This window comes from Anastrepha ludens, chromosome 4 (assembly GCF_028408465.1).
Source record: "Anastrepha ludens isolate Willacy chromosome 4, idAnaLude1.1, whole genome shotgun sequence".
Taxonomy (NCBI): domain Eukaryota; kingdom Metazoa; phylum Arthropoda; class Insecta; order Diptera; family Tephritidae; genus Anastrepha; species Anastrepha ludens.
Genome location: NC_071500.1, coordinates 72,569,437 through 72,592,282, shown reverse-complemented (window position 1 = coordinate 72,592,282; position 22,846 = coordinate 72,569,437). Strand labels below are relative to the sequence as shown.

The 22,846-nt window shown below is 36.2% G+C and overlaps 1 protein-coding gene across 10 annotated transcripts in view; it reads left to right on the top strand.

Annotated features, from left to right (window-relative positions):
* The window catches only part of LOC128859771 (translational regulator orb2-like), a 116,652-nt gene that overhangs the window by 24,023 nt on the left and 69,783 nt on the right, over nucleotides 1–22,846 (top strand). For 7 of the 10 annotated variants that reach the window (XM_054096838.1, XM_054096841.1, XM_054096840.1 and 4 more), the window contains 2 exons: nucleotides 8,160–8,436; nucleotides 8,535–8,821. In XM_054096838.1, the coding sequence (XP_053952813.1) occupies nucleotides 8,412–8,436; nucleotides 8,535–8,821 (312 nt within the window). In that variant the 5' untranslated portion in view covers nucleotides 8,160–8,411. The remainder of the gene's footprint in view (nucleotides 1–8,159; nucleotides 8,437–8,534; nucleotides 8,822–22,846) is intronic. The other 3 variants (XM_054096843.1, XM_054096842.1, XM_054096839.1) reach the window with 1 other exon arrangement.

Genomic DNA, 22,846 nt, shown 5'->3' with positions numbered 1-22,846 from the left:
GTATGTTCAACAGGAACTAGCGACATCGACTATTGTCTACACCAACAAATTTATTTGCTTGTGTATTTACTGTAAAAAAGGTTAAAACCATAAACCCACTCTTTTGCAAAATATTAATTCACTTATAGAGATACACACACACACATTTGTTATTTTCAAGAGCTGAGAAAAATATTTATTTATTTAATATAATGAAATATACTTATAAATAAATATATTACATATTTGTGGCAGCACTAGCAACAATGCCTTCAGCTGCTTAGTGTATATAATAGATGCTACTATATTATATTACAATAGTATTAGTATAAATAATTATAATTTGTATAACCAAAATTAAATTTGATAGTTTAAGTTCATTAAATTTTGTTACTTAATTTAGCTTTGCTGATATATTTGTATATTATTGAAATATTTTCTGCAGTAGGAGCTTTTAAAAGCTCTGATGGCGTGTTCGATGAAAATATTTCTCCCCTGATCTTGCTGAGTGCTGGGCATGTATCCAGGATGTGTAGCGTAGATGTTGATGTGCTGTTACAATAAACGCAACCTGGATCGGAGCTTCTATTGAGAAGATGTTGGTGTGAAAGTGCACAATGTCCGAGGCGTAGTCTTGAGAAAACTTTGAGCGCTGGAATACTACATGTTGTAGGGTAGGTTGGTTTAGTTTTGTTAGGATTAACAAGGCGATACCGGTTATTGTAAGTGCTCCATAACTCTTTTTGTTGATTTTCTTTCATTTTGTAAATATAGCGCAATATATCATTTTTCTCGTTTGTCTCTACGTAGTAGCAGGGCATATGTGGTACCTGTTTAGCTTCCTTATCGGCTACTTCGTTGCCGTGGATACCGCAGTGGCTCGGTACCCACATTAATTTTATTTTAGTCTTATATGCAATCAGGGTATCTCGAATACATGCAATTAGCGGGCTTACGTTATTTGGGTTCTGAATCGCCATTATTGTTGAGAGGCTATCGGTGCATATGGTATACTTTCCTTTTGACGTTACCGCCCATTTTGCTGCTGATTTCACAGCATAGGCTTCAGCTGAGAAAATGGAGCAGTAGGGTAATAGCAACCCTTTGCTTATAATACAAGAATCGTCAGAAACGACTGCATACGCGGTATTAGCATAATCTTTTGATCCGTCGGTGTATACGAAACTCCAACCGTTGGCGTGAAGTTGGCGTTTTCGACTCGTAAAAACTTGTCTGAAAGTATCTGCACAGGTGTTTTGCTTTGGAAAGCACATTAATTCGTCTACCAAAAAAGAGGAATGTAGAGCCCATGGGGGATGTTTGCTGATTTTTAAGCACTTTGGTTTTATGTCAGGATCAAGATGCGCTGTCTTTTGAACAACCCGATGGATAGCTGATTGCTTTTTTATATGCCGCTTTCGCGTAACCGCTTGTTTTACTTTCTTGTATAATATAGGATTATGGGTATAAAAAAGTTTAGGTATCAGTCGTAATGTGCTCAATTCCAGTCTTTCTTGGATATGTGGCATGCCAGTTTCTGCAAGTATATTCTTTGTATTCGTCGTGGGAAAAGCTCTGATGCTGCGTCTGATAGCCGAATGGTATGGCGCGTAAAGTTTTTTAAGTGAGTTTCCAGCGTGGTGCCCATATATTGGAAGGCCGTAATCAATGGCTGATAGGAGTAGAGCCTTAGTGGTGTTGATTAGGATATTCGGATGAATATTTGATTTTTGCGATGAGAGGAATTTAATAATACTTAGTTTATCAAATAACTTTTTTCTTAAAACTAAGCAATGCTCCTTAAAGTTAAATTTGGGGTCAAAAATGATACCTAAAATCTTAAGTTTATTTACATTTGGTATTTGAGTATTGTATCTTAAATTAAATCCATCACATGTTTTTTTGTGGCAAATATGTAAAGTGTTACATTTTTGAAATGATATGTTGGCTCCCGATGTGAGAGACCATTCAGAAATTTTGTTTAAGATTTCTGTAAAAGTATATTTGACTTGCGTCAAATCGAAACTTCTTGAAAAAATTAGAACGTCATCTGCATAAATACAGTGTTCTACTGGGAACTGGGATATAATTTGGCTAATTTTATTAAAAGCGATCATGAATATTGTGACTGATATTGGAGAGCCTTGAGGTATACCATTTTCTAACGGAACGCAGTGTGAGTAGTTATTATTGAGTTTAACTCGGAATTTTCTATTACTCAAAAACGTTTTAACAAAGTTGTAAATTTTTGGGCCTACTTTGCAGTTGGCTAATTCTTGAAGGACGTTATGTGCACCGATACGATCGTATGCCTTCTCGAAATCTAGACTTAGAGCTGTTAAATGCCCCTTATTGGCGATTGCGGTTGCCGCGGAGTGTTCAAAATGTAGTAGAGCGTCTAAAGTACCATGCCCTTTTTTGAATGCTACTTGGTTGGCGCTAATTGACTTAGTTTTTTCTGAAAACCACATAATCCTTTTGGCTAATATTTTTTCTAATATCTTTCCTAAGCAGGGTAATAAGGATATGGGACGGTAGCTGCTAATTTCCAACTGCGGTTTGAGAGGTTTAGCTATTGGTATTGCGTCTGCTACCTTCCAATTCTGTGGGTAAATACCTTGCGTATAAATTTCGTTGTACAAGTTTACTATCCTTTTTTTAAAAAAAGGAGGACAGTTTTTCAACAAAGGGTATGATATCCTATCAAGGCCTGGTGTTTTTCCCTTAGAGTTGGCGACGGCTCTCTCAAACTCGTCAGTAGTGATATCAGATTCCAGATATTTTGCAGAGATACTTAGTTTTCCTTCAGGTTTATAAAGTCGGTTAGTAATGTTATTCTTTTTTTCTATGAACTCATACGGAAAGTTGGAATTTTTAGAGTAGGAGCTCCAATATTTTGCAAATTCGTTCGCTATATTACTAGGGTCGGTATATGTACCGTTTGGAGTATTTATACAGGTTATGGTGTTTGATCTCCTAATGCCCGATAGGCGCCCTAAGTCCTGCCAAATTTTTTTTGTGCTGCTTTGCGGGTTAATGTTAGAAGTGAAGTTTTCGAAAGCATTGCGTTTTGCTTTTTTTGCTTCGTGTTTGAAAATGGCATTGTTACGTTTGTATACTAAAAGATCGTGAAAATCTCGTGTACATTTATATTTGTACCAACTCTTTTGCTTTAGAGTTCGTAGTTTTTGCAAATCATTATTCCACCATGGCGTATATCGTGTTAGGCTGAAGTTTTTTGTCTGCGGAATAGAAAAGTGAGCTGCAGTACAAATAACTTTTTTTATTGAGGCTGCTTCTTTATTAATATTAGTTGAAACCGGGTACTTCGTGGATATATTTGTGCACATTTCTTGATATTTAGCCCAATCTGCTTTGTCTGTTAAAAATTTAGGATTATATTTGTTTTTGTTGTGCTCCTTATTGGATACTATTTCAATAACAATAGGAAAATGGTCACTTCCGTGAAGGTCATTGATTATTTTCCATGTACTGAGAGGTACCAAATTTGGTGTACATGTCGTTATATCGACGTGCGTGAAAGTATGATGAGTTGAAAAGTGAGTGGGGTTTCCATCGTTTAGTACAACCATATCAGTCGATAACAAAGAGTCTTCAATAATAGCGCCTCTGTCATTAACAGATGATGAGCCCCACAGAGGACTCCAGGCATTTACGTCGCCTAACCATAGCCTGGGCCCAGTTGCCTTATTTAAAATTCCAAATATATGTGTATGTGAAAATAGTTTATTTGGTGGTATGTATGTATTAATGATAGTGAGCTTTGGGTTATGCGAGATTTCTACAGCAATACTCAGAAGATCATCGTCACTAAACAGAATTTTGTGAGGTATTCCTCTTTTAACTAAAATGGCAACACCTTGTTTACCATATAGGTTTTGGGGTGAATTGAAAAAATGGGCTTCATATCCGCTTGGAGGGTATGCTTTCTTATTGTGAGGGATATGAGTTTCTTGTAAGCATAAAAGGGATGGGTGGAGTTCTTTTATTAGTAATAGCAATTCATGGTAATTATTGAAATATCCATTAATGTTCCATTGAAATACCGAGATCATTGTGAAGGTAGACTAGTGTTTTTATGCGCGACAAAAATGGTGTAGTTGGTTATAAAGAAAATTAGGGAGGTAATTCTGTATTTGTTTTTGATTCCATATTAACATCTTGTTGCTCAATTTGGAGAGTTGGTAGAGGATCAGCAGGAGAAAAAGGGTTATCGTTGTTGATTGAGTTGTTTGCTGTCAATGCATTGAATTGTTGGTAAATATTTTCGTGGGTGAAGTAATTGGTTGTGTTGCCTGTATGTTGTTGGTTGGAAATTAATTGGGTGAGAATATTACTGAGAGGATTATCATGATTTATGTTTTGTTCTATGTTTTGTTGAGAGGTATTATTTGGTAAATTTGAATTTAGTTGTTGCGGTTCAGCTGGAGGTAAATTATTTGTTTTTGAATTGTTTTGAGATTGTGATGAGTCATTTTGTTGTTGTTGATTAAGTGTGTTAAAATTTTGTGTGACAGAAGCGAAAGAGGGGACACCAATAATTGAAGGAATTTGGTTTTTGTACAGTGTAATTGCTTCTTTCATTGTACATTTATTTTCAACTTGGATTTTTAAAATCTCTTTAGATTGTTGGTATTTTGGGCAAAGCTTATCATATGCTGGATGATTTCCGGAACAATTTGTGCACATTGTTCGGGTACATTTTTGGGGGTCATGAGAGGGGAGATTGCATTGTTGGCACATTTGTGGGTTATTGCATCGTTTCATCGTATGATTGAGTTTACCGCAATTCTTACACCGCATTGGGTTTGGGAAATAAGGTTTAACCATTACTGAATGCCATGTGATATCGACTCTATTCGGAAGGTGGAATTTGTCGAAAGTTAGGAGACATACTCCGGAGTGTTTTTGTTTTCCGTCAAGAAGTTTGGAAAATTTATAAACCTCTACAACACCTTGGTCAGCTAAACCTTTTACAATTTCATCTTCACTGAGGTCATTTAGACATGGGGCGTAGATGGTACCTTTTGTAAGGTTCAGTTTATCATGATATTTTGCTTTCACCTCACAAACACCATGTAGAGATTTTGTACGTATGAATTTTTCCGCTGTTGGTTTGTCTTTAAGTAAAAGGCAAAGGTTGCCGTCACGAAATTCAGTAATTTTAACGATTTCTTTGCTAATTAACTTCAAGGCGGCGTGAACTGCAAAGCAGCTATATGATTTTAAAGGCTTATCTTCATTTACAGCAGAAATAACCACGTATTTGGGATTTGTTTCAATTTGAGGAAGAAGGGGGAAAGTTTCAACACTTTTTTTAATTTTCTTACGTTTTGGTTGGGGATCTGAGGCTAGCAGAGCGAACCTGTTATCCCCCAGGTTTGGTGGCCCCGGGGCCATGCTGCACCAATCACACAAATCAGTAATGCACTTATTTGTTTTTGTTTTTATGAAAAGGAAAAGATATGCCGTTCGCAACAACAATTAAGAAAAACGAGAAAATGGAAGACACCGAAAGTTGCGTTCTAAACTCACTGGAAAAAGCACGTCTGCTCAGTAAGAGAACTAGTAGGTGACTGAGAGAAAAATATATTTTCAAAACGTACACCAATGAGTGGAGCATCACGGATGATATGGGCACATACATTTTAACAATAAGTTACTGATTTTTATAAAATATCAGGCTCAGGTAGTTCTTGTTTTGGAGTTAATTTCTGGTCTCCAAATGTAAAGAATCACTTTGAACTATGTTACTTTCGAATCTTCTACTAGATGTCTGCGAGAAACATTCCAGTGGGGTCATGAAACACCAAAGCATTAATATATATTCCAAGTGAGCAGTTTTTTTGTTTAACAGCACAACAATTTGCAAACAGGACGCCTCTAAGTTTAACGCCACGGTAGGGCAATTAGATTCTCACGAAGCTTACCTCTGACCGTATCCAGACATCAAATCACTGCAGCGTATTTCTAGTGGAAGTTTTAGTCGTCTTGGACCCCACGTCATGGGAAAATAAAAGGAAACTGCTTGACAGATAAACTTTCAAGATAAGGTCCCACCAAGTAAATTATTCCAATGGAACAACGCTATGGCGGATAGAATCAAAAACCAGGTTATTGGACTCCAAGGTAACAATAGACCAGTAATGGGCGTCAGATGCTGCGTACTCGCTGAAAAGATAAGGTACTATTGTCCTGAACTGTGTGAAAGTAGGTACATTTCGTGAATACTTTGAATCTCGTGGCTGATAATTTAAAAGGCCAGTTGAAACTCGTCAAATGACTGCTCCTAACTGTTTTTGTTGTAACAGCCGAATTATTGTTTCTAAATAGGGAAATGCGGCTGAAGTGATAGTTCGTGTCCGGACACGACCTCTGCTTCTCTGGTCGTACTGAGAAAGTAAAATATGAACACAATTTTCCAATAATTCTTTGAAAGATCTACGCGATCTATGAGTATTGAATTTATTTCTTTAGCACGAACTATGGGTGTGAGGAGATCAGCTTCGCGAAATCTTCCTCGCTTCAGCGAAAAAAACTTTCTGCGCACATCGGCACTCAGGATGCTTACCATGCCCCCGAAATACTCTCGACCGAAGTCTAATTAGTTATTTCGCAACTGGCGCACCACTTTGTGTCGATTTCTAGTCGAATCTTTTTAAAACGTCCTTACTTTTCAACAATTTTATTTGGTTGCTACCGGCGTCTGAGATACTATAAAAAGCTCTCGTAGCAAATATTCGTACTACCTTGACCTTGGCTTGGTCCAAAAGCATGTAATTATTAGATCCCATCTAGCATATTTTAGTTATTGCCTTGGGATTTATTACTGTATAGATATTAGAGTTAATCGGACCGTCTTTCGTTACGATTGTTTAGAATGTCCCCTCCTGGGCACTTGTTTTAAAAGGAACATTTAAATTTCTTAGCGTATTACTACTAAAAAGTGCATTCCCTTAATTCTATTGTCAATGTATATCTGAATTTCTTTTAGTACTAATAAATTCACGGACGTTTTCTTATTATATATTAAAGGTCCATTGAGTATTTGTATAAAAAAGGAACACCGACTCCTATTTAATATACCCAAAGTTGGAACAAAAGAAAGGGTTTCTACGATTAATTCCTAAATTGGGTATACAAATTCGGTTAAAACTGAATTTATATTTATCTTTGTTTTGTTAAGAAATAGGCATATTTTTTGGTGGGTGAGGTAGGGTTCAAAATGCCAAGAAATAAGTAAGCAATACAGGTATATATGTATATAATTGGCGCGTATACCCTTTTTGGGTGCTTGGCCGAGCTCCTCCTCGGCGTCTTGTTGTTGAACAAATGGAGGGACCTACAGTTTCAAGCCGACTCCGAACGGCAAATAGTTTTTATGAGGAACTTTTTCATGGCAGAAATACACTCGGAGGTTTGCCATTGCCTGCCAAGGGGGACCGCTATTAGAAAAATGTTTTTCTTAATTTTGGTGTTTCACCGAGATTCGAACCAACGTTCTCTCTGTGAATTCCGAATGGTAGTCACGCACCAACCCATTCGGCTACGGCGGCCGCCAATACAGGTAGTATGACAATATTACTCAGTAATCTGAGTATTATTATTATTGAAAATTGGGAAACCATCTCAAAGTGGATGATAACCTGTAATATTTTAACTTTTCAAACAGAATCGCTTTAAATTTGTTTTAAATTTCAAATAAAATATTGCAATAATTTATAAAACGTATTAATTTTTTTCTTTTATCTATTTTCCGATTGCACTGACCGTCTGCTATTTTGCTGATTTGAACCTCATGTGCGGCCACGATTCATATGACGCTACGCTCTATTTGTGGACGCTAACCAATATAACATTTAATGCAACAACAAACGTATTGCCAACGTAACGAAAAAACAAAAATATAAATAAATCATTAATACGTACTACATACATACATACATACAACAATTCGGCGCATACTCATCAAATACTTATTATTTTGTATGATTTATTTTTGTATAATAACATTCACACCAATTACAAAAAAAAAAATTACATAAATATTGTTCGCGCGCATATTTCACATAACTCACTCGGGCACTTGCTCTCACAACCACATCTTTATATTCGTTGGCGTGCGCACTGTTGCATCCTATGCTGTTTTCTAAATTTAGGGCATCATCAGTAGCAACAACAGCAGCGCCACCAATCACTGTCGGAACGCACCGAGTGGCACTATCGAGTCCATTATCGGTATTGGAGGAGAACCCAATCTATTGCTTATTTGTTGAATACTTTTCATACAGTAAAATCTGTAATTGAACTGAAGTATCTACAAAAAAATTAATGAGAGCCGAAATTAATTAAGAGTCAAAAATTGTGACTACCGGCTAAGAGTAAGAGTAAAGGTTTGGAACTCTTATAAAATGGATTCACTTAAAATTCCAAAAGGTAATTAGCAATTATCAGGATATAAATTGTTTTGTGAATTTATATCGAATCCAATGACGTCAAATATTTACAAATTACATACTCGTTTTCATTTGCAGGTGGTAACAGCAATGCAGCAGTTGGCGGCGGCAAGCCCACTGGCAGTGTACCAATCACCGTCCGGTTTAATGCTGGTGATGAATGCATTGACGATATATTTCAGACATTTCACAATAGCAACAACAGTGGCTGTGGTAGTGGTGTGAGTGGTGGAGCCGGTGGTAATGGAAGCGGAGGGGGTGGTGGCGGCGTTAGTGGCAGTGGTGGTGGTGGTGGTCCAAATGTCGGCGGCGGGAATTCCTTGTCGACCAGCCCATCACAACATCACCAGCTTCAGCAACAAAATGTAAGTGAAAAATTTGTGTATTCGTAGTGCGCTTAATTGTTTCTATTTATTTATTTAATTAAACAAATGAATAGACATATCCATAACTGACTTATAGAGTGCAAAACTGTATGAATGTAATATTATTTAACATTACTTTTTAATCAAAAAATTATCACATCTGTTGAAAGGAAATTATAAAAACTTTTGCAAACAGCTCAAGGCGAATCTATTAAAAGTGGTGTCGATAGTCCAGCTGATTTATTGGTTTTTTTTTCTTTTGCTGTGTACATCAGGAGTCAAGTGCATAAAATTAATTGAGGAAAAACTGTTCTATTCACATCACCAACTTCTTGTCGGCTGGCAACATAGTTCGTTCTTTTTGTTTTCGTTTCTACTTTCTTTTGTTGTGATATCTCTAATATTCTAAACGTTGTTTTTGGTCTAGTGCGCCTTGATTCAGCCAATGCTCTCACTAGAGAACAGCCAAACATAACTTTTTTAGGCTGACATCGAAACTTTCGCCAAATTCGGCCAAATCCATGAATGTTCAGCCGAAACCGATCCGAATATTTTTCAAGGGAATAAAAATATTCAACGATTGAAACAAAAACAGTTTTTTTAACCTTAAAAATATGTTTTTTTTTTACTAAAAACAAAAAGCATTTTAAATTTATAGTTGAAAACATATTCTATTTTAATTATTTATTCTTTCATTACATTCTTAAGTTTCAAAGTCAAAAGAAATTAGAAGAAAGATTCCTGTCTTCAGTGTTTTCGTAACGGTAAATAATTGCAGCAACCAAAAAGTCTGCGTACAATTTGTTTCTTTTAATATCGTTACTTATTTTGCTGTTACTTTATTAGGACTTTTTTCGTTTTCCGCACTTTTCAATATTTATTATTATAATTGATCGGTTAGCGAACTCAGTTGCATATAGTTTTTTAAGTGGAAATAAATTTGTGCACCAGAAAGGAAAATAGTTATAAAATTGTGGCAAGATGGATATCAAAAAAATAATAAAAAATAAATAATTGACGCGTGCATTTCAATTAGGTGTTTGATCAAGCTTCTCCTCCAATTTGTGGCCTGTGTCAGTTCTGAGCTGCCTACGAAAGGAGATGGTTTCCTGAGGAACTTTTTCAAGGCAAAAATGTACTCGGAAGTTTTGCCATTGCTCGCAGAGGGGCAACAGCTATTAGAAAAATTCTATCACTTGGTGTTTCGTGCAGATTTGGCTACGGTGGCTACAATTTTTTATCAAAAAAAGTAAAGAAATATTCGGTCGGAATGCGGCCATTTTTCGCTGAAGTCAAACCGAATCTCTGTGGCCGAATTTGTTGGGAACTGAAATTCTCTCGATTTTAGTTCTCACAAATGGAGAATTTAATGCATAACAAGCGATTGGATGCCAAGTAATCCGAGTATTCTATGTATTGCCTTTGATTCTTCAATTTTTTTATTTGTAGGCTTATGAATAATAAGAAGTACTCTGAACAAATTTAAAAAAATTTGGTAAAGTGAAATATCGTCAGTACCACTTAATTTTTTTTTTTAATAAAATTGTGTCGAATGTTGTTTTTTAAAGTTTGAGAACTTAAAATGATAGTAGAAAACATAAACTATGTTGGATTAATTTTTTTTATTATAATCTGGTAGATAAGTTCATGGGATTTGTTTTTTTAAATATGATATCCGGTATATATCCGCCGCGGCTAGCCGAATTACATGGTTCATTCGGCCAGTCAAATTTTTCACACCTTTTCCAATAAATCTGGCCGTATGGCGTCAATGGTGGCTTGAATATTGCAATAAATGGATTTGTAAGCGCGCTGTATGAAAATTTGCTTCGTCTTGTTGGAACCAAATGTCGTCGATGTTTAGATTATTAAGTTTTGGAAGCAAATCCAGTCAGCATGGCTCCATAGCGCTCGCAATTCACTGTAACGCCAGCTCCTTTCTCATTTCGAAAGAAATGACCGCCAGCGTGTAGACCGACCGCACGTAAAATAGAGTAAGTGCTCTGTGAAATTAGCGAACAGATTTTTTTTATCAAAGTAAATTTATACAATTTGGAAGCGTTGTTCTGGCGTTGAACGATTCATGATGTTGGCCATATTTAGCCTCCAACCCATAGTTATCAATATCGATATTTCTCACGCAGCTTAAAACACACTCGATATAATTGTGTTAAAAATTCTTGGAAACAATTTTCTCTTTGTCAATTTTTTCGTATATTTTTTGTTAATAGCTTAGATTATAATCAGATGGGATTCCCATAACTTTTCGAATTCTATTTAAATATGTTTGGTGTACATGTGTACCGTGTTTAATTTCAGCTGACACACATGTACATATGTATACATATATGTACATTCCATCGTGATGAAAATTCGAGTAGTTGTTTTAGAATTAGCAAGTCAATTGCCTTAAAAGTTTGTTACAGTCTGTTATATAAGAGCGTGGTCACTGTTACACGTAGATAAAAAATCAGAGCGTCCTGTTTCTTTTTCTATGACATGGAGGGCACCTCTGTCCTTCATGCTTTTTGTAAAAAGTCAGCTGTTTGTCAAATTTAGTCTTCAATTGAGTGGTTTTTCGAAATGAGTGCTGTTTACCGTGTTGACATATCTTACGGAACGATTCGCAGGCACTGGCTTGCCAATAAACTGAAATATCGCAGTACTCTGAAAAAACCAATGTTGAGTGCAAAACACGTTGAAAAACGAGTGGAATGGGCGAAGGAAAACTTGGACCGCGATTGGAGCAATATAGTTTTTTCTGATAAATCCTCCTTCTGGGCACTTCGCAGACGCAAGCCATGTAATTTAGATAAACTTTCTCGACAAATTCGGAAAATTTGGAGTTCTTTTCCCGTAGAATATGCAGAAAAACTAGTGGAAACTATGCCTCGACGGAGCAGGAGATTGGACTTACTACTGAGGTATTTGCATTGTGTATTGACGACCAAATTATCAATAAATTTGCGAATTTTCGAAGAATCAATTGTTGTTATTATTTAACAGTGACCACGTTCTTATGTAACAGACTGTATTGTAAACAAATGGTGCCTTCACTAAAAATGTGCACATGGTCACGTCTTTATTTATTTTCGCAGAAAATAAAGCACTTAGGTAGGTGTTATTTGATGCCATGCCTGGCGAAGGGGTCTGCAATAAGAGCGCATAAACTTAAAAGTAAATAATGAATTGTTATCTACTCAACGTAAATTTCATGCCATTAATTGTGGAATATATCATTTCCAAATGTCAATGAATCCCTTGAACTTATTGCCGAATGGGTTGGTGCGTGACTACCATTCGGAATTCACAGAGTAGGTTCGAATCTCGGTGAAACACCAAAATTAAGAAAAAGTGCCCTATTGGGAAACCCTTCACTTTTCCATTACATCGATTCACTACTAATAAACCCTTTACGACTGCAACTTCATTACTGCTATAAATCGCAAGCGAATACTATTCCACATTTGTATTTATTTCAGTACTCGTTATATTTTGCGCGAAATAAGTTCACTGCATATCGCAATTCTGGCTGCCAGTTGTGCTTTTTTGCTTCATATAATCTTAAATATATACTAATACATTTACATAAGTACATTCATACTAGTTGTACCGCGTGTGAGTCATCAAATACTCTGGCAGAAAGAGTTTTAGTATATAAATATTCTTTATTGCATTTGTTTATTTTTCTTTATTGAAATATTTGTTAATGCGTAATTTTCGCTACTGGATACAAATTTATCGAAAGATTTTAAGTGAAAGATATCCAGTTCATGTTTGGAAGATTGACGTCGAAAAATGGATAAATAAACATATACATACATATATATACACATACATACATAGTCATATGTATGTATGTACATATTTGTATTAAGTCAACTCAAAAATTTCGTTTATTTCGACAATTCTTAATTAGCATATTTGGGATTATACGAATTAAATCAAATATGAGCCGGTTTATTCGATAATGTAAATAATTTAACAATTTCGCTATTGGACTTTCCCAATTTTAAGTAAAAAACTTGACCATTTTCACAAACCTCTCTTGATGCCACTTTAGTACAATCAAGGAAAGTTTTAAAATTTTCGAATGGGTGATAATCGCTCAGTGCCAGATCTGAATAATGTGGTGGCCATTAATTTATCTAAATTGAATGTTTTGTGTTCTATGGGAGCAGCTTAAAGTGAATTTTTCTTCTTGATTGGCGCGATAACTGCTTAAACGATTTTGGCCCAGTTTAACAAAGTTTGCCAGTCGTTTTCTTCTCGTGTTAACCGGCGCCAGTTGGACACACAAACTGAAACCAATTCCTTCTCCATCTGAACTTTCCTTTGCTACACCCAGTAGAGTGCTTTCAGAGCCGGAGCGTTTGTATCCATTCGGCTACATTACCTAACCAGCGTCACTGTAAAGCTCATACAGCTCATTACTTCAACGTCTTTGATATTCTTCGTCACCACCGTGCAAAGATCCAAAAATTGTCCGCAGAATCTTGCTCTCGAATACTCCAATGCTCAACTCACCGTATGTTGTCATCGTCCAAAGTTCTGTGACATCCAATAGGATGGGCATGATGAGCATACAATGGATTAAAAAAAAAAAAAAATAATTGGCGCGTACACTTCTGTTAGGTGTTTGGCCGAGCTCCTCCTCCTATTTGTGGTGTGCGTCTTGATGTTGTTCCACAAATGGAGGGACCTACAGTTTCAAGCCGATTCCGAACAGCAGATATTTTTATGAGGAGCTTTTTCATGGCAGAAATACACTCGGAGGTTTGCCATTGCCTGCCGAGGGGCGACCGCTATTAGAAAAATGTTTTTATTAATTTTTGCTTTACAATGGATTATTCCTTTTAAATTTCGCCATACGCACCGCAAAACCTTCTTGGCCGATCATTTGAGCCGTGATTTGACCAGGATATTTTTCGGCTGTTGTTCCCGTATGTGTGACCCTTGTTTCATCGCTACTTGCCATCTGCTTTAGAAATGGATCGACTTTGTTACTTTTCAGCAAAGACTCGTAATTCGGTCCGTTTGCATCCGCTCGAGTGGCCCCAGTACATTGAGTTTCTTCTTGTGACCAAGCGGAGGCAGGGAAATAAGTGCTCAAACGCTGGTATGACTCCATGACTTCTATCATTTTATCGATATTTTCGACTGACCTAACATAAGTCCATATTATCAGAATCGAATTGCTGGGATCACCTCATTACAGTTGGCTTCTCTACATTTTTTAGGTCCATAAAAAGCACTAATTTTTTTTGTTAACTACTAAGAAGATCTTTAGTAGAACGTTCGAATTAAAACTACAACTTGTAATGAGGATGTAATGTACTTTTACCTTCGACCACTCTTATCTTATAGACTCTTATCTTAAGACCACTCTTATCTTATAAAGTCCAGTCTGACCAGTTAGGTAAGCAGTGAATGCCCACAAAAAGTTTCAATCTAAAAAAAAGGCACGGGTTCCTATTTGGAATAAACAAAAAAAAAAAACGATCAAGCGAATTTTTATAATAACTAAATTTGTATTTAAAGAACAAAATCCACATTTCACTTGATTTTTGTTTTGGTCAAAAAAGCATTTTAAATGCTTACAAAAACCTTACATTCATGTACAGGCATACATATGTACGCTTGTATGTAAGTTATTTATTTGAAATTTTATTTAAACTAACGCAAAAACTCAATGAGTGTAAAACTGTCGTGAGCAGTTTCTCAACGTAAGCATTTCTCCTTGCCTTTTTCTCCACTTTTCTATTTATTATTTATTTTTATTTTATTTTATTCCACACGCGTTTGGATGGATCCCTTTAATAGCAGGTGCTTTAAAAAGCAATTAAAGTGATGAGTAGTGAATTATTTTTTTACTACAAGCAAATTATATTATTATAAATTGAAATAGTAAATGGCAGAAGGGGTGTGCAGTAATTCATTGTCTGATTACATATTGTCAAATATATCTACACAAACACACATACATACAATTATGCTCGAAATAATGGCAATGACATACATACATTACTATAGTCGAACTATACACCTAATTAAGAAAAAATATCTTAGAACAATATTTGTATTTTTCTCTCTTTAGCCATGCTTATGTTTATAAAAAAAATACAGTACTCCATTTTTAATAAAAATAATAGTGTGAAAAGCATAATTTTGATCCTGATTAAAAACAGCAGTAATCAGCGTATTCGATCAATAATAAAACATAGATGGTTAATGGTTGTAAAGGGTTAAGGTGTGGCCCTTTAGCACTGCGACCATATTGATCTATTGTGCACCCTATGCTGTCTATTGACTGTTAAGTATGCTTATGAATTGTACCAGCTCCTTCTGAGGGAGTGATTGAAGGTCTTCATCTGTAAGCATGAACTTGTTTAAAAACCTTTTCCTTCTATGCGTCAACCCCGGACATTCGATAATGAGATGTTCCATAGACTCCTCATCTTCGGAGCAGAATCTGCAGGTGCTGGTGTTAGTTATGCCTAATTTATGTAAGTGTTTGTTGCAGGTGAAGTGACCCGTGAGGGCGCCTTTGAGAGTGCGAATGCTCTTTTTGTTTAACGTGAGGGCCATGTTGGCTCTTTTAGCGTTGAAACTTAGGAACTTTTTGGAGTGTCTAAGACCCTCTACATTGTTCCAATGCTGATTTAATAGAGTTTTGGCCCAGTATTTTACTTTTTGTTTTAGGTTGTTTTTGTTGAATCCGAACATAGGACTAGGTCCGATGAAGTTTTCATCTGCCCCTTTTTTGGCTTGAAAGTCTGCCTTTTCGTTGCCGTCATACCCCTCATGTCCCGGTACCCAAATTAATGATACATTGTTTTTGGATGCCAGATTATTGAGTGCCTTGTGGCATTCTAAGAGGGTTTTTGAGTTGTATGTATAGCTATCTAAAGCTTTTAGGACTGATTGACTGTCCGAGAGTATTTTAATCCTTACTCTCTTGTGGTTTCTGCGTTGCATGATGTTTACTGCTTCCATTATTGCGTATAGTTCCGCTTGGAAGATAGTGGTGTCCCGGGTGAGAGTGTATGATTTGTGTATTCTGGGCCCCACTACACCTACTCCTACACCATAAGGTGTTTTTGATCCATCAGTGTACCATTTTTGTGAATCATCATTCATCCATTTCGGGTTTGTTTTCCACTCGATCCTCTCAGGAAAGGTAACTGTGTATCCTTTTGTGAAACAGAGGGTTGGGTCAATGTGGTCTGAAACTTGAGCCATGCTTATGGTGTTTTTGATTTTATTTAGGATATTTAGGTGACCGGTGAGGTTGCCCAATTTGAAATTTACTTTCATGTGTAGCATGAGTGCTTGCGTAGCTGCTTCCTCTTGGATTGCTATATGAAGTGGTGGGAGATTAAGGAGTGCTTCCATGCCAGCTGTTGGGGTAGTTCTCATAGCCCCTGTGATGCATAGGCAAGCAAGCCTTTGTACTTTTCCCAATTTGGTTATCGCTGTTTGTTGGATAGATTTGCTCCACCATACTAGTGCCCCATGCAGTATGATTGGTCTAACCATTTGGGTGTATATCCAGAGGGCCATACTAGGGCTGAGGCCCTAGGATCTCCCTAGTAATTGTTTGGTTCTCCACAAGGATTTCGTGGCTTTTTTTGTTATATTATTTATATGTGATTCCCAAGTGAGTTTTTTATCTAAGGTTAAACCTAGATATTTGACCTCTTCCTTTAGTTCTATCACTGTTTCATTTATTTTCAATGCAGGAAACTCTAACTTTCTTTTTCTTGTGAAGGGGATTATTGTGGTTTTGTTAGGGTTGATCGACAGCCCCTCCTTTTTACACCATTCCCATGTTGCGCTCAAGGCATTTTGCATTAAGTCTGTTAGTGTCCTTTCATGGTTGCCTTTTATAATAACAGATATGTCATCTGCATAACCAATGGTTATAAATCCCTTATTGTTTAGGTGCTGCACCAAGTCATCAACTAGTAGGGACCATAGCAGTGGAGAAAGAACTCCTCCTTCCAAAACATAGAAGAATTAATTCATTATATTACACAAACTAAGACTTAAATTGTCAATCTTTCGTCGCACGGCCCTTTTTGGGGAGTACTGTTGCACATCTACAAGGCATAAAGTACCACGCATTTCCAGTCTTCCAGACCTTGTTGGTATTTGTATGATTCTCTTTGCCTACAGGTTCTGGACATCTGCCCAAAGATGTTTAATGGGATTGAGGTCAGGTGACTGTGACGGCCAGCCCATGCCCTCACCCCCAGTGGAAGCGAACCAAGTTCTTGCAAACTTACTGGCATGCTTTGATCGTTGTCTTGCTTACACACCCATTTCAGAGGCATCTTTCATTGCTCCTGGGATAACATGAGTGACTCCATTATCTCCAAAGACAACTTGGCATCCATGTGGTTAGACGATGTACAAAATGCAGAGGTTTGACCAACATCAGTCCGCTACTCGGCTCTCGGCGATTTGGAAGGAATCCGCTGAAGGTTGGCTGACTTCACGTGGGTTATGACAGCTTTTTTTTACGAAAAAACAGATTGTGCTGGTTATATACAAAAACAAATCTACACAGCCCTTGCTCATGTTACTTAGTTGCCGTCTGAAGAACAACTGGTTGGACGAGTGTGTGAATACGTGTGAAATGAGCGGGCAGATGTCGGCTGCAGAGTCCTCGGTGACCTGACAGCCGTAGTTACTCTCACATTTTTGGTTTTCAATAGCCACCAAGAATGATAGACAGAAGATTGCGCCCATCAAGAGTGCGTGACGTCACGTTTTTCCGAGTTGTGCAGTGTTGCCAACCATTTGCTCTTCACAATAAATTTAGTGCTTTTTTATACCCAAAATGCGAAAATGTTGAAGTTAAACAAAAAAGGGTAAAAAAGGTCACTCTGAGAAGATTTTAGTGCTAATGAAAATTTTTTGACTCTTATAAAATTTGATATTTACAAAGTGCAAATTTAATTTTTTATTCCTTTTAAGGTTATGCAAGAATATTAAATCTTCTTCTCTGAACTTTTCTTAAGATTGAAAACCTTTTTACACATTTTAAAAAGCCTTTGAACTTACTAAATGCGAATTAAAACCATAGAGGTGTAATCGTTTCTTCCGGCCATCAATCCTTAGTGAAACATAGGGCATCAAGAGGTGTATTCGTTGTAAAAATAAGCCACAAAATACCAGAAAATACGAAAGAAACGACGCTGCCATTTTTGCAAAAAGAGTACCTTATCTAGTTACATAACCTCAAATGTAGCCAAAAAGTCATTCCCTTAACAAAAGAGTCGCTTAACAAAAAAAAACTCATAAATTAAATTATACATAAGCATAACACATTTATTTAAAAAAAAACGCACATTCTAAAGACAATTTGTCACGCTTACAAAGTTCTTTAAGTAAAATCAAAAAGAAGTTGGTGTTTTATTTTCTTTAAATGTGCATTTTAGTGCGTTTTTATATCCAAAGCTAGGCAACACTGCAATAGCGAGAGAGAGATTTGACTGCTGAAAGCAGAAGAACACCAACAACCACTGCAATCGCGGGCAATGCTACCAGATGTTAAAAAAAGTGAAGCTAAATAAAACTGAGTGAATTATTGAACTAATTTTTAAAAAATATATATTTTACAAAATTATAAACATTACTTTTAATTAGAACAGGCTAGAAAAATGTCATGAAGGAAGAACTAAAACTCCGAGACTAAATAACAAAAAAAAAATTCTAAATCAAGTTATGGAAATGGTAATCTGGCCATACTGGAGCTAAAACCACATAACTCATTGTCAAATTCGCTGAGCGCAAAGTAACGGCACCACGATAGGCGCCATCTCATTACTCTTTCCATCCTGAATAGCCACAATATAGAGAATACTTAAAGAAGGTGGCGCCGCACAGACGTAGACATTGCATAATTAGGCGGCCAAAAGTTAAAAAAAATAAATCAACTTAAGAACAAACTATTGATGCCCATTGTTACCTGACACTTCTTAGAAACCCACCCCATTAATTTCAGCTCTCAGAATAGCGCACGCCCGAATTACAGGTAGTCGGATTTCATTTGTCATTCACAGTGTGCATATATAATTCTCGGCGTTTTCCGTGATACATTTTTACAAAGTCAATATTTATTTTTGCAAATTTATTTTCACAGTGATTGTGATGGATATCAATAATCCAGGTATCTTCATTTGTTATGTAGTAGTCACCAATTTTAAGATTGTTTTGTATATATTATATTAGAATCTTTATAAAAGATCACGTTTTTTGAGTTAGATTTTTGTAAATTAAATATTTTAAAGGGGTATATCACTATTTTCCCTGTCCGTCCCTGTAATATTCTTTAATTTCATAATTTGTGCATAGTTTAAACAATTATATAAAGTTATAATTAGCCGCCAACTCCCGCCTATTAACAAAAACTAGTTAATCAAAGACTTAAAGGAAATACCTTAAAAAAATTATGTTATTAGCACATTATTTTTAAAGTAAGTTTTTCTTTGTCGTAGGTTCATCAAGCGCCTCTAGTGTGAAAGTAGTGACGCGAAGATATTTATTTGACCTGATGCAAGGTCAAAACTTACCTACCTTGGATAAAAAATTAGATTTTTTGGAAAATTACCTTCTCGAGTGTTGTAAAGTTTCTGAAAATTGTAAAAAAGCTTTAAAGCATAAATATTCCTATTTTAAATCACAAATGAAACAAAGATGGTCAGGAGCAGGAAAAACTAAAGATGTATTCCTTAAAAATAATCATTCATGGTTAGAAGGGACTTTTGAAATACCAATGGATTCATCTTATCGCCAAGGTCGTCCATGTACATCGTTTTCTGAATCGAGTGATCGAAGCAAGAGAAGGAAAACTAAGGAAATACGTAGTTTGGTAAATCCTGAGGTGATTGTTCATGCTGCGCAAGTGATTTTACAAACTGAGGGAAAAAGAAATGCCTCTAAAGTCCTTAAGGACATAACTTATTCACCTACACGGGCTAGCAAATACATAAAGTCATACTCTAAGAGTAATGAGACAATTCCTCCACTCACCCCCTTTGAAGCTCTCAAAATGTTTGTTGAGGCTGATCTCACAAGGCGACAATACGAAATAGTAAGGGCAACAAACAAAGGTCATTATCCCTGTTATGATCTTTTATTAAGAGCTAAAAAAGAATGCTATCCACCTGAAACGGCTATGAAAATTACAGCTACCTGCGCGGAAACGGACCTTCAAAGTCTAATGGATCATACATTAACCCGTTTATCGCTTTACCTAGAAGAGTTGTTAATTACTCTTAGTATAACCGAAAGAGAGTCGTTAAATATTATTTGCAAATGGGGTTGTGATGGCTCACAACAACAGAGGTTTAAACAAAAATTTGTAGATGATGTCGACTCTGATGCAAATATATTTTTAAGTTCGTTTGTTCCCTTGCAAGTGGTTTGTGGAAAGAATGATAAAAAGATTGTTTGGCAAAATCCTACACCTTCTTCGCCACGCTCTTGTCGGCCGATTCGGTTTAGGTTCGTGAAAGAAACCCCTGATGTAACCAAGGACGAAATAACATTTGTGGAAAATGCTATTAAAGCTCTAACTTTAACCGAAGTATTTATAAATGGGAATATTTATAAATTTAATCATATTATGAAGATGACCATGGTTGATGGAAAAGTGTGTAACGCAGCAACTAACACAACCTCAACAAGTCGGTGTTACATATGTGGGGCCACCTCAAAAAACTTTAATGATTTAAGTAACAAAAATGTTGTTTCTCCTGAAGCATTAGAATTTGGAATTTCTGTTGTTTTTCGAAAACACTTATTTGGCATCTGACATTACTGGAATAGATCATGAACTTATATATAGATTGAAAGTTATTTTAGAAGCCATTTCCAGTAGCTTCAAAATTGATACTGCCAAATACGATGCATATGCCTTAGAAACTGCAAAATTATATATAAAGTTATATGCATGGCATCCTATGACTCCTACTATGCACAAGATTTTATTACACGGAGCCAGCATAATTGAAAATTCATTGTTGCCAATAGGACAGCTATCCGAAGAAGCAGCAGAAGCGCGCAACAAACATTTCCGGTCGTACCGACAAAATTTTGCTAGGAAGTTTTCAAGAGAAGAGTGCAATCGCGACATCTATCAAAGACTGTTATTAACTTCAGACCCACTCTTAAGCTGCATGAAATCGATTAAGAAAAAATCAGAGAAATCATTTTTAAAAGAAACTATAAATATGCTTATTCCAGCTAAGCCAAATAATAGTGGTGAGCAGCACGATTCGGACTCGGAAGCAGAAGAAACATCTTTCATTTAAAATAAGTTTTCGTGTTAATTATTTATGTAACTTTGAATTTGATAATAAGCGATGTAATATAATATGTTAAGTGTTTTTATTTTTTATTTTATAAGCCCTATAAATCTAAAAGATTAAGTCAGCTCTTGCAATATTATATTTAAAGTAAACCTATTGTAAATAAATGACCTATTTGATAGTAGCCAAAACTTTAATTTTGTACCATTTTAGTAAAGTACATTAAAAAAATTTTTTTGTACCTACCAATAAAAGCAAATGTCGTAAATTAATGTATTTTAACAGAAAATACTTATATTTAATTATTCTTTTCATTTAAAATGTATTCTATTGAAAAAATCTTTTTGGCCGCCTAATTATGCAAAATCTACCTACGTGCGCCGTCGTTTCATGTTTATCAATGTTGACGTTTGTTTGTGGTTGTAGGTGGAGCATAGCGTTCTGCTAATTTTGCATGACGTCTGGTCTCTTCATCTACAACCCGCGATTCGGAGGTATTTTGAGGAAATTGTATTCTTGATTTCACCCAGTAGTCAGTCATGGCAGATCACCCTGGATTGCAGCCTGGCTATTCGAAAGAGATATTGCCCTTAAAGAAGTATCCAATTAATAGTTTAGAAGCTTCCCCTATTGCCAATACTTCCGCCTGGAAAACAATGCAAGTATTAGGAAGACGTGCAGATTTTTCAATTTGAAAAGTGAAAATGATTTGATTGGCAATGCAAATTTCCCTTTCGTGCTTATTCAATCGACCAGATGCTGCATCCCGGAAAATGACTATTTAAAAGAAGGTCTAGAGATTCTTCCGGCGTAGAAGTCCAAGTACCATCTGGTATCTTGACCCTAGAAGGCATTGCATGATTTTTGGACAAAATATGGCTGATCCAAGCAGAATTTCTGGTAGATTCGATAAAGGAATATAAAACTCTAAACTTCAGCTCTCTTTATTGGCCGCCCTAGTAGCGTTATTGCACTGTCTCCGACTTTCTCTGTACAATTACGTGTGAACCTCTAGCTATCGGACTAAAATTAAGTGTGTATTGCACTCTAAATGCTATTACCACTCGATTGAGTTCGAGCTGTAGACAATTCGAGTTATGTAAGGGTGACTGTGGTGGGTGCCTTATCTTATGCTGTCTATGTGGTTTTAGTTTTTTGTCTTCTTTGTAAGCACTTGTTGATACAAAAAAATGGGATTGGACAATTGTCGTAATATGCTTAGCCTTGTTTGTTTAGTTTTTTTTTTAAAAAGCTTGCAATATTTTATAATTTCAGTTTCTCCTCATAATTCGAGGCGTGCGGTTATCAATTTTTGTTTAAAGCCCGAGTGGCTTATTTTTAATAAAATAACATCAACATGGGTAAAGGAAAGTCAGTAACGGGGCAGAAAAAAATTAAAACTGAAGTTTGCAAGGAGTCGGGACTGCCAATTAATAAAATATCTCAAAAACTCGGGAGAAGCAGGAAGAGTGCATCTGTGCTTCCACGAGAAAAGTTGACAAATGGAAAAAATAGTGCAAGCTTTAACCTCCAAGTGAATTCTGTTGTTGATAGCAAAGTTATTTTGAGAGAAGCTGCCAATTCGCATGACTCGGCAACCAAAGCAAGGGTTCAAGTTGGCATTCAAGCTGATTTATCTTTAGTACAGAAAGTGATAAGAAAAGCTTCATATTTGGAGAGACTGAAAATTAAGAAACAGTCTCTA